The following is a 13,538-nucleotide window of genomic DNA, read 5'->3' on the forward strand; positions in this document are numbered from 1 at the left end:
TGGTTCTTAAGTTACAGAGTGCTTGTATGACCTGACACCTATCCCTGCTGCTCCGTAAGATACAGGATATTTTTTCCTTTCTTATAATTTATTGCTTCAAAAGCAGACTTTTGTTACAGCACTGCTGTTTAGGGACAAAGAAAACACCCACTTTGTTGAACATTTATGTTTAAAGTGAGTACATTGCACTAAATCACTGTGTGTCTATAGGGATATCTGTAACCTAAATTATAACATTACAGGACTTCACAAATGTTAGTATTTTTTCCTCCTAGCTGAACAAGCTAGTATAAGTTAGGTTTCTTGTGATAAACTTCTGCATGCCATATCGTAGTATCCTCTACTCCACATTGTGACTGCTTTTTAAATCATTTATCTTTTCTACTGGTTGGTATAATCTCCATAGTGCCAAAGTAAAATATACTTGTAATGAATGTGTAAACAAACCAATAGACTTATTACATTACGTTTTTACTGAGCAGGGCAGGCTTTGGCTCCTCCCTTAGGGGTTCCTCTTCAGTGATTGCAAAATGTACAACTAATAAATGTTTATCCTCAAAAAGTTATGTAATGATTAGATATCCAAGTTGGATAATCCCTGTTAGTAGCAAGAATAAGAAGCAAATGTCTATTTTTAAATTCAGACATCAGTGCCCTTAACTTGTGTTAGGTTCTTTTTAGTTCTTAATTTCATTTGCTGTAAATCAAAGAATTTTCCTAGAGGATAAAGGCAGTATTTGAGAGGGATTTGACCATAATTCCAGAAAAAAATATGTGTGTATAAGTTTTCAGGGTAGTATTTGTTTTCATAGGGAAAAAGGGAAAGAAGAAAAAGTTTCCTTTTATAATAATTTAATTCTCTGGCACTCTGTGCCTTGGAAGCAGCTCATAAAATACTCTGGATTCTGGGCTTTAGCACTATATAGATGCAGGTTTAAATCTACTTATTAGTCCTGTGACCAAGTTTGGGCAAATTACTTAATTCTTTTTTTAAACTACAAAACTGAGTTATGTTTATATCATTATGAACAGATGAAACAAAATGTCTAAAAACTTGGTATAACTGTATAGTAATAAAAGCTGGAAAGTTGGTAAGGTGTTGATTTCATTCTAAGTATTTCTTTGCTGGATTTGTGGACACTCACCTGCATTCACTTGCAAACATTTCCATGAAGAGTGAACCAGAGGAAACCAAGGAAGCCCTCTACCGCTGTGCTGGCTGTGATGCACTTTGTAAAGTAGAGGTTGATTGGCACTGGAGGATGTGGTTTAGCCTCACTTGAAGCAAATGCAAAAGATTTCTATATGGGGAAGAACAGGTAAAAGCAGAGCAAAGAAAAATGCATTAGCATTGATAATGAAGAACCCATGACTACCAGGGCTGGAGAGAAAAGACAACCGTTAATGCTCGAGCTGAGAACAAGAACGTATTCCCAGTAAGACGATATAGAGTCATGGAAAGACAGTTGGTGTAGAGACTGAAAGCTCTGCCTATGAATCACATCTTGAATCTTTCCGTCTGTGTTAGCAGAAAGGAAAGTGACGTCTCTTCCCCATAAGCCTATATTTTTAAAGCAGAAAGTGTAATGACATTTCCTGTTGCTAATTGTAAGATGGAAGGAAATAATATGGAAAAGTTATTATCATAAACCACCCTCTCTTTTCTTTCTAGCTTTCAATTGAATCTTAAAAAAAAAACCCCAAATATATTCACACCTATTATTATTTTTGACATATAGAGGAAAATATACCCTTAAATTTAACCAGAAAAGTTTAGTTCTGTGACTCCTACATTCAACAATAGTTAGGTGTATGAATTTACTTAATTAAAAAAAAAATTTTTTTGTATCAGGGATTGAATTCACAACCTCATGCTTGTCAGACAGGCACTTATGCCACTGAGCTAAATCCCCTTTGGATTTTGAGGATAGTGATGATGTCTTTATGAGTTTGTATTGTAAGAATACCTTATAATAGCAATGATACAGATTATTATGCTGAGCCTCTGAGTAGAAATGTACTGATATACAATATAAAGCCTTATTTAGATGCCATTCACCTAATTATACTTCAGGAGAAGTGTTTTTGTGATAAATATTTCATTTACTTGAAACTGCACAGATTTTTTTAACATTATACAGCAGTAAAAATACATCTTACAGTAGAAGAAAAATACAAATATTTTTAAATGCTTTGGCATTCTTTTTCCTTTACTATTAATGGATATGGCTTTTACATTTGAAATATTGAGAAGGACGATTTTGATCACTTGCCTACTACTTTGTGTTCAATAGGTTAGAATAGAAATACATCTTTATGAAGTGGGGTGGCATTATTGTACTTTACTTAGTTGTCAACATCTAAACAAAACCCAATTTGGATAAATAAACTGGTCTGTGTCAAAAGAATGACATCAGAGAGAAGGCCTAGCGTATTTTCTGAAACGTTGGCAGTTATGTGACACTTAGAAGTGAAACCCTTTGAAGCAGGTTTCATCTTTCAGGAGCTGTGTGGTATAATGATGAGCCCTCGTGTGTCTAGTCCCTGTGACTTGGTGGCATTCCCTCTCCATCTTCCTTTTCCATCCTTCTTGATACAAAGAAAACATAGAGTAAAAGAACATGTTACCCATTACCTGTATCAGGAAGATTTAACTGTATCCAAAGAAGCACAGCTGTTAATTTTCTCACAGCACAGATGGTGCACAATATTTGTGTACAATAATTTAGCGGTACTTTACAATAAGTATCCAATTAAGTGTTTTCCATAGCAAGCATATTAAGTGTCCTAATAAGAAGAAAACTTGGGTGTTTTAAATAAGTCAGTCATTCACATTCACTTCATCTTTTAGTGCTCTTTTACCCAAAGCAAACTTTGTAGAAAGATTTACCAGTCTTTAAAATGTTTGATTATGAAAAAAGGATGAAAGATAAGCCATTTGACTTCTGAAGTACTATGCATATATATATATATATATATATATATGTATATATATATATTTGAAGTATTATATTCACACACATTTTCACTTATATCAGTAAGAAAAATTCCTTTGCTTGGCCCTCAGGTACAGAATTTATTATCCTAAGATGACCTGAAAGCCCCAGAAGTTCCATGTGAAACCAAAGCTCCAGCTTTGTCCTGGTGTGTCTCATAGAGCTCATATTTAATCATTTATATTTCACTGAATCTTTAAGCTTAAGATAAAAATCCACCTATTCTCTTTCCACTTGGTAATAACTGTGAGTTTCTTTCTTTCTACTATTTGGATGTTGAAAAGATTAACTAAAAAAAAAAAGAGCTAACTATTATTAATGTCATCACTCCTTTAGGCAAAGAGTAATAACTGAACATGGTGATGTCTAAGAGTATAATTTAAGATTTCCAATTTTAAGCACCCATTATGCTCTTAAATTATATAATTTTAATTAAATATTTTAATTCTATATTTTATACCTGGCAGTTGCCTAGTCTGATTATCACTCAAAACCAGACATCTCACACCTTATATTCATTCCCATATAATTAAAAGAAATATTCTGTTCAAATTCTTTTGAGAGCCATCTTGATACTATATACTTTATTGGTTTCTATAGTTTTAATTTTAGTAGTAAATGCTTGCAGTACATCATGATTGCATTCATCGTAGGGTGTTGGTACATGGATGAAACACATCTTCATTGTTTTCTTAGCCCTTTTCTCTCCCCATATTCTCCCCTTACGTTATTTGTTAAGACATAAATAATGCATGCGATATGCTGTTAGCTGGAAAAAGGGTGGTTGGCAAATAGCAGAAAACTGAAAATAACAATAGCTTGTAGTTATAATTTTAATCTCCACTATGTAAGTAGGAAGTCCAGTAGTGTGCATTCCCCAGCTGCCATGGGAGCTTCTGGAAGGATTCAGGCTCTTGGCTCCTTTAGGTTTGTTCTCCACTATCCTCAACACAGGGATTTCACCTTTAACCCAAAGGAAAGGGGTGGACAAGGGAAGATATACTGAGACCTTTTGCAAGAGCTGCACAGTACACCTGCACTGTTACCTCATTGGAAGGAATATTAGTCACGTGACGTATACCTGCTCTCTTATCTCATGGGAAGAAGCATTAGTCACGTGATATATACCTACACTCTTACCTCATTGGAAGGAGCATTAGTTGCGTGACCGAACCTTGCTGCATGACTGATCATTGTTCTTTTTACAAATTCAATGCTTCACACAGTGATTAATATACTTTGGGTATGCTATTTCTAAGCTTTGTGGCCCCTCTAAACCTTGAATTTACAGTAATTCTAAGAATTAAGTAGTGATTGTTTAATGAGTTTTTAGTATCGTGTTAATTTTACAATGCTCTTCATATTTGAAAAGAACCAAGAGTTTGATTCTCTTTATTGCTAGTGTTATCACTTGAAAATTTTGCCTGGTATCCAATAAGTAAGTAATGGGAGTATTTGTGTTGTTTGTGTGAACCATGCTGTCTGTCAATTACCATTTTCATTGGATAATAGAGATTAAGGGTTTATTTTTTCAAGTGTCTAAAACTAAGTATACATTTTGACAAAAAGTAGACCAAAATGCATCTGTAATCACATTTTACAGTTAAATTATATAAATTCTCACTACTGGAGTCATTCAGTGAATTAACAAATTTGATTAGGCCATTTGGAGTAATGCAAAACTCAAATTACTCTAATTTAGGTTAATTTCTGTTGATAATTTCACACACATAAGTACATTAGGAAAATTAAACATGTAAAATTTATAATGTATCCCAGAGAGGCAAAACTTCTTAGTTTCAACATTCTTATATATACATATTCTTATGTATATGTGTATTAAGAGAGAATCAAATAAGATAGATTCAGAAAGACATTTTATCTTAAGATGAAATAATAATTTTTTTAATAATTGACCAGTATAGATTATAAAATACTTTATAAACCATTTTATGTAAATATTGTTTTCTGATTTCTCTTGATATTTAAGTAAAGGTTTTTTGTTTTGTTTTTTGGTTTTTTTCCCGAGAACAGGAACACTATTTAGAATTAAAATCTGTTCTCCAAAATATGGTCTTTTCAGTTGTCTTGGCTTTTGTTTTCCCATTTGTCTCACATGAATTATATTATTTAACTTTCATGAAGCTTATTGATTGTTATTATTAGGGTTAAAAATTCTCTCCTTTGTAACTTTGAGGGTTTTTAAGTGTATCTTGATGTGTCTGGAATGCTGTTCTCTGTAGCTTTGACTTTGTCCTTAGTTTCTTCTCTAGTAACTTCAACTGATTTGTCATTTGGGAAGATGACTCTCTTTTGGGTTCCTGAATCACTTTATTAGTTTTTTTTTTTATTTCTTTTTGAGACAGGGTCTCACTCTGTAATTCAGCCCGGTCTTAAACTCACTATGTATCCCAGACTGGCCTGAAACTCAGGGTGATTGTCCTGCCTCAGCCTCCTGAGCACTGGGATTAGAGGCATGAGCCACCATGCCCAGCTTGAAACACTTTAACATGACACTGGATTTTTGCTTGTTTGTTTTATTTTTCCAGTAGTGGGATTTGAGGTCAAACTTGGATCTACTAGGCAAGCACTGTAGTGTACTGAACTACATCTGTTGCCTTGTTTTGTTTTGTTTCCTTTGTTTCTTACGACAGGTTTTCATTAAGTTATCCAGGCTAACCTCAAACTTGGCAATTTTTTGATTTTTCTGCCTCAGCTCACAAGTTGCCAGGGTTACATATATGTTCCACCACATCCAGCTATCATGTTACTCTTACACTGCATTGTGATTGTCTATTTTTCTATCAGACAGTTCAGTAAATAATTATTGATAAATTTATTTTCAATGTTTAATATGTTGTAGGAGTTCTGCAGATTTTGCTTTAATAAAATAACAACAGAAATAAAACTATTGTCCACTAGTGTTTTTGTAGTTCAGAAAGTCCATGTCTGAGACGAGCATCTTGGTTTCCTTGAGCTTTTGTGGGGACATCAGCATAGTTGCTGCATCATATATTCTTGAAAAGTATACTTTTCAGCTACTATTATTATTTATTTATACCAAATTTTGAATATCAGTTAAATCAATTGTTTTTAAAGATCTTTGTTAGAACTAGAGGCAAACAAATCTCCTAACTGAAGACTTGGAAGTTGTATTTTTTTTGTTTTATTTTGGATTTTTTATGAACTTGATTGATTTTTCACTCATCAAGTGGTGGATTTCTGTGGCTTTCAAAATGGTACCTAAAATGTATTTTAAGCTTCATTATATTTTTAATTGACAAATAATGCCACTGGCACTCCATAGCTCTAAATTCTAAATCTGAGTCATTGAGCAAAAATATGCAGGAAAAAAAAATTGCACCTGTAGTTAATATATACAGTCTTTCTTCTTGTTGCTACTTTCTATAATACCTGTGTACATAGCACTTCCACTGTATTAGACATTTACAAGTAACTGGAAAATGATTTAAAGTACCTCTGTCATGTGGAGCTGTTGGCAATCCTTCTTATTACTATGTTCTTCCAAGCCTCTAGCAATGTCCTTGGTCTGTGTGGACCTCCTTTTGTCTATTCCTGGACTGGGGTCATGTTGGTCTACTGTCTTCTAGAGTAGTAATTTTCCACAACATTTGTTTGCTTGTTCATCTTCCTTGATAAATTGTCTGTTCATAGTTGAGTGCATCACTGTCCCATTCACATTCATGGTACATGCATGGTGGCATAATTGATGTTTGATTAAATCTTTACACATAAGAAATCAGTCCCAATAGCCATCCAACCTGGACATGCTACATTGGCAGCTTCACTGAGATGGCGCAGAGGTTTATACTCTCTAATTCAAAAAACTATGTTTTATATAATCCTAGAAATTTGCCTGCTGTATGTAAACAAGATTCTCCAAAGACTATGTCAGGCAAGACAGGATTATCTAGGTGTGGTTTCATAATATTTATTATTTTCTCATCTAAGTATATATTATGAATATAACAGCATTGGGGGTTTCATGAGACTGAGTGCATTGGCTCCAGGTTTTATGAGTATTTAGCCATTGTCAGAGATCTTTGCCTATCGACTTACTGTTCACTCCATCTAATGTCTAATAGCATATTTGCTCTTTAGAGATGTAATTACATACATACTAATTAGCAAGCTTGCAGTTATTCAAGGTATAGAAAAGATAAAAAGGGTTCTGACAGAGCTGTAAATATAAAGCTTAAAGGCATGGAGTAAAGAGCTCTAAATATAAGAATCAGAGGACTCTAAAACATGTAATTCTGAAAATACATTAATCAAGAGCGAGAAGCAGGTTTCTGGCTTAACGACTGAAATGGAGGACGGTTTTAATACTTGGGAGGTTGTGCCACTTTGTTTATTTCAATTATTATTTCCTTTAGATCGAAAGATACCATTTTCAATTTTTGAATGTGTTGACTTTGAAATTTTAGTGAGCCCCTAGATTGAGAATCAGTTGTTGAAAATGGATTTCAGTGTTGGGAGAAAGACCACTACTTTACACATGGATGAGCCACATGTGAGTGTGTGTGACACATTGCACAAACTGCATTCAGTAAGACACAAAGAAAATATTGGGAAAAACCAGCATCCTTTAAAGGAGTATGTAAAAAGGATGCTTGCTTCATCATTCTCCACAGTGAGGGATCAAGAGTGGAGCTGAGTGTGCAGCAGACATAAATCCACTATTTGAAAGGTTTGCTAATTAGTAGAAATGTGATATGAAACATGAGAAGGAGTTCTGGTCAGACAACCTAAAGTTGGATTTGAGGACAGGTGCACCATAGACCACTCAGAAGAGAAATCTGACATTGAGGGGAAGAATTACAATGAGGAAGAAGAGGCAGCTGCAGGAAGAATAAATGTTGTACTTTCTTCTTTTTTATGCTAAGAGGTGCATGAACATTTCTGTGATTTCAGAGGAACTTGTAATGAGGAAGGATATTGGACAAATAGAGGCTTATTGAAGACTCTTATTTCTCAGGAAACTGAAAAAAAGTGGAATTAAATACCTGGCTGGTATCACTCTTCTGGTGGCATTAGCCTTGTATCAGTGAAAAAAAAAAAAATGTCTTTTTATTTGAAAAGGAGGAGAGATAATTAAGGATTTAGATATGAGTGTAGTGAGCTGAAAAACATTATACCAGTAAGATTATGATTATAAAGTATATTAGCTTTTTTAAAAAATGCATTATCATTTTTATCCACCTTTAAAAATTATTGACCATGGGGCTGGGGATTTAGCTCAGCGGCATAAGCGCCTGCCTTGCAAGCTGGCAGTCGTGAGTTCGATCCCCAGTACCGATAAAAAGGAAAAAGACAAACAAACAAACAAACAAAAAAATATTGACCACTTTCCCAAACACTGAAAGCTTCAAGAAGCTCTTCTCAGTAACTAAAAAGTGCATTTAATAGCCCAGCATATTCATTTTATGTTCAAGTTAATTGTCACTTAAAGGTTTTCATAAGAAAGTACATTTCTGCTGTATTAAGGTGATCTTAATGTGTTTCAGAATAAATCCGATGATCTAGCCAAATGACATTTTAACAAATATTAGAAATAATGACATTAATATATACTGGTCATATGCATGAGCATTCTTTAACTTTAAAATGATTTCCTTCAAATATATTTTCAACTGTTTATTAAATAAAATGTTGAATTTTTTTTAAAAGAATTGTATGCAGCAGATTTCAGATGCTGTAACAAAATCCTTGTGGCTATACGGTTTATTTACCTTATAATTCTAGGGTTCAGAATTCAGACGTGGCACAAGCTCTGGCTAGTGTCATTCTGGCCATCTCACAACACAATGCCTGGTGTCATAATTGTGGGAGCACACGAGAGGGAGTGATTATGCAGCGAGACAAGAAACCAGAGAATAGAGAGAGCCAGTTTTCCTCCTTATAATGGCTCACGGAAGAGAGAACTGACTCCAGGAGATCAGCATTAATTCCTTTGAATAGCAGTGTGTTCATGACCTAACTGCCACTCCTAGGTCCACCTCTTAAGAGTATCATCACCTTCTATAACTCATTGTCTCATTGAGAACTAATGTCCATCACATTCAAACTGTATTTGCTTCTTGCAGTGTTAACAAAATGCCATTTTTATCAATATCCTTATCTTTTCCCAGACCTCTGTTTTACCACCCATTCAAATACCTTTGCAGCTACCAAATGAAATCTACAATTTACAATTTACAATAATAGCAGCCATACTGAGGCCCAACTGACATGCAGTATGCCTGTAAGATACTGGTTACAATTAAATGCGTAGGCCAGAGCATTCTCTGAGAGCTTGCTGATCTTAGTTCAGTTCCCCAACATCTTGTTCTCATAGTATTATAATTAATTTTCATTTAGGTTATGAGGGTGGGATCTGGAATGACTGGGGTTAATGCATGTGGATCCTGATTACCTAAAGCCTCCTGGTGAGGCCCACTGAGTCTTAAACTCTGAAAAGAAAGATGTGTTTCAGAACAGTAAACTGCAATTTGCACAGTATCCTGAAATTCAAGCTTATTTCCTTGCTAAATCCACATAGCAATGTGCATAGCTTTCCGTTCTTTTCTTTGTCCTTTTAGCATCTGATTAAATTTTGGCTCTCTCTTTGTTGTTGACCTGGACTGCTTTTTGCCTTTTGGGGAGTCACAGACAAATATTTCCCAAGCAGCATCTAGTGAAAGAGGTATCTCATGTTTCCACGTATATATCACTGCCGTAGACAGGTTTCCTTTGTCAAGTGATGAGAAACTGTGCATGCTCCTAGAAGAAATCCAGGTGGTTAATAATTCTAGCGGGAGAGTAAAAGAAGCTGGAAAGGGGAAAGTTCAGTGATTGTAGAAGGCTTTTGAAAATATCTCTTAATGCTTTCTAATGGAACATAAATGCAACTGATACTTACCCTGTGTTTTCTCTCCTGAGGAATCATTTCCTTCTATTCAGAATTTACTTTTATAGTACCAGGTCAGCATTTTTATTGCTCTGGTAACCATTTTTATTTTTGGAATATAAAATAGAAATTTGTGGTTTTATGTATAGTAATACAGTCCCGTCTCCAAATTTCTGTTTTCCTCCTGCAGAGGGCTGCTTCTCCAGGAGAACAGCAGGTTCACGGAGGCCCTCCATTATTATAAACTGGCTATTGGAAGCAGGCCTACCCTGGCTTGTAAGTAATCAATTTTTTTTTTTAATACTTCTTTCCATCCATGAAAATTATCTTTGTGACTTACAGCCTCACACAGAATACAGTTGGTGCTCCTGTTTCTGACGATTTGCTGATCAAGGGACAAACCTCTAATGATGATACTTCTTTCAATTTCATTTTGAGCTCTAATTCTATTTTTAAAAGACATATTATGATAGCATTAATGTTTACGCGACTAGATTTTAAGCTCAAAAATATGTCCAAGTATGAAGGCAGGGACTAGTTCAAGTACAAACATCCCTATCTTATATGAACTTATCTTTTTTAGTGAAACTTGTAGTATTTTCTACCATTATTGTCACATAAATATTTGTTTTGTAAATACTGATGATTTATAATCCATAAACTAAACTCAATCAAAGAGAGCTTCTTTTCTGTTTATAGACTGTATCATCCTCTCACACTCTGTTTCTTCTTTTAATCCTTAGCTGCATATTTAAATACCGGAATTATTCTAATGAACCAAGGAAAGACAGAAGAAGCCCGGCGGACGTTCCTAAAGTGTTCCGAGATTCCAGATGAAAACCTAAAGGACCCGCATGCACACAAGAGTTCTGTCACCAGCTGCCTGTACAATCTGGGGAAACTCTATCATGAGCAGGGGCACTATGAGGTCTGGCTGCAAATTTACTCTTCTTTTCTTTCCCGTTCAGTCAGATCGTGATGCTTTCTAACCCACAACATCCTTTCAGAGCTACTACCCTCCGTCGAAAATTTAATGTATGTCCATATTAAAAGGATTTTAAGATCAACTTTGTTTGCCAAAGAAAAAACCCTGCAAATAACAAATCAGCATGTTTCTTCCCTGTGAGTCCCTCAGGGCAGTTATGGTACACGTGTGAACATGAATTGTGGCCCTGTGAACGGAGAAGTCACACGCAGTGTTTCTCAGGTTCATTTGCTCACTAGTGATTTCATTATCTGAGACACAATTTCTGGCACTCTTTCCCCATACTTGGTGTTCACTAGTTCTAACGTATAAATTGCTAGTATTTTGAGTATTAAGAAAATGATTAGATGTAAATTATTCCAGTTAGATCTTTGAAAAATTATGTAATAAGAATATTATTTTCGATTGAAGGGTGACATAATAGAATGTGGTTAAGCATGTGAAGAAATGATCCAGGCTTCCCCATCGTGCTCACAGGATGCTTCCCTGCATGGGATTCCTATGAGGTGTTGTTGAAAAATACAGTGAATGTTACATTTTAAAAATACATAGTATAGTAACAGACGAGTTGCCATTGATCCCCTTAGAGGGTCCCCTTACCGGGAACACACCTGTCCCATCATTCTCACCCCTGTCGGAGCAGCTCTGCAAGTCTTTTGAGTCTTTAGTTGCAGTGTTGTGGCTGCCTCCATGTCCTGAATTGATGCAAAACTCTTATGCTGTGTGTTCCTTTTGACTTAGAGGAAGAGCTAGAAGTTGCATGATATCCACTGAACCAAGTAAATGAGGACATTCCATTATTTTTTTTATGAGCCTGCTTTTCTGTTGGATGGCACCCAGCAGCAGCACTGTATTTTTGATCACACTTGGTAAAGACTGGAAAACTTGGAGAACTGATTCATGCAGTGGCAAGAATGCTGGAAGAAGTGGGTTCAAAGGGAGAGGGAGTATTTTTAAGGGAGTTAATGACACCATTTCTTCTATTGTCACACATTTTTAAAAAAATTTAAATATTCATCATGTTTTGATCACACCATGTATTTCCTCTTTCTTTCAAATTGTTCCCTCTCTTCCCACCAAATACTCTTTATATTGCAGTGTATTAAGACTGCAATATAAGAGGAAGATAAAATATTTTAAATTATCGCACTTAACAATATTAATGAGTCTCAGTAGCTGGAAGTTTTATTTAGATTCAAGTGGTGGCTTAAATTAACCTGTCTATGGATTTAAATGACTAATAAGTAACTTTCAAGTGTGAATTTTTTTCATTTTTTTTTTTCTCGGCTGACCTGTATAAAACAGGAAAATTTGTATTAAAAGACCTTTGCTAACGTTTGACTTCTTGTTAAACTAAATTTATATGTGACATTCTTCACTGGACTAAGCATTTTCATTTGTGAAATTAAAGTAGCATTATACCAAAGGACAGTTCTATTATTTTCCTCTAGTGAACCATTTAGAAATAGCAGTGGATAGTTTTAACTTGGAGGAATGTTATTATCTTATTTTCCATGAATACTGCTGTACTTTAATGATGATTTATCTTTTTGTTTTGTTTTTGTTTCTTAAATTAGGAAGCCCTGACTGTGTATAAGGAAGCAATTCAGAAAATGCCCAGACAATTTGCCCCACAGAGCTTATACAACATGATGGGTGAGTAAAACGTTAATATTTTAATTGATATTCAGGCACTGTGGAGAAATTAAAACTTACGCTTGTGTAAAATGTAATTGTAATGAATCCTGTTGTCAATGCCTGCAAAGAAACCTTGTTCACAATCGAATATCACTTTCATATTCTTACAGCACATTTGTTTCGACATGAGCAAATAAATTCACTAATAGTGAATCTATGCATTTTTGGTGGGTCCTACAATTGTGATACACAGAGCTTTCAAAACCACTTGGATCCCTAAGTATTAGCTAGACTCTAGACAATGAGAAAATAATATCTTATGTATATGTGTATTTTTCAGTTATGCCTGGGAATGAATATTCATTTCAGTGAATATATCAAATTCATGTGATCATTGATTTTGTTGGTTTCTTAAGAGTCTCAAAAATAAACCTACAATGATGTAGAGGTTCATGAACTTCCATCCATATAAAAGATAAGAATAAGACAGTTTGTATTATTTTTCATTGATTAGACCTTGAATTTCAGTAGATTGTTTTTTCAGATTATCATTTCAAAATAAAACAAGACTAAAGATGGTAAATGTGTTATCTGTTTTTCTGTTAAATAATTAGCTTAGCTCCCTTATAAATTAGAAAATATGTAAATCTAAGTTATGAATTTTTCTAGGGATAAGAGGTAAAGAGCTCAAATTTCTATCAAAATACCCATCTTCTGTGAATGATCTCTTACTGTTTTGTAGCAAATTGTTACTGCAACTGTTTGAATGTAGCTGCAACTGAAAATCACCTGTTCAGGATGTAACTTATACAAAAGCATCACTAAATATAAAATGCCTTGCTGATGAGTTAGCAGGATCGTTTCCACATAGCAGAGAAAAGGGGTTACTTCTGTCCTTAAGCCAAATCTGTTTGTTAAGTAAACCTATTTTTTTAAAAAAGATTTCTAGATCTCCCTCATGCTTATAAAATATATGAAATTGGACTATGTGATCTCCAGGATTATACAA

The 13,538-nt window shown here is 34.6% G+C and overlaps 1 protein-coding gene across 2 annotated transcripts in view; it reads left to right on the forward strand.

The window, feature by feature from the left end:
- Tmtc2 (transmembrane O-mannosyltransferase targeting cadherins 2) overlaps positions 1-13,538 on the forward strand; it is a 372,199-nt gene that overhangs the window by 220,607 nt on the left and 138,054 nt on the right. For both annotated transcript variants that reach the window (XM_063255227.1, XM_063255228.1), the window contains 3 exons: positions 10,097-10,182; positions 10,650-10,834; positions 12,469-12,547. In XM_063255227.1, coding sequence (XP_063111297.1) covers positions 10,097-10,182; positions 10,650-10,834; positions 12,469-12,547 — 350 coding nt within the window. The remainder of the gene's footprint in view (positions 1-10,096; positions 10,183-10,649; positions 10,835-12,468; positions 12,548-13,538) is intronic.

Source organism: Cavia porcellus, unplaced genomic scaffold (genome assembly GCF_034190915.1).
Source record: "Cavia porcellus strain 051 isolate PalLab524CR breed Dunkin Hartley unplaced genomic scaffold, mCavPor4.1 scaffold_8, whole genome shotgun sequence".
Lineage (NCBI taxonomy): Eukaryota > Metazoa > Chordata > Mammalia > Rodentia > Caviidae > Cavia > Cavia porcellus.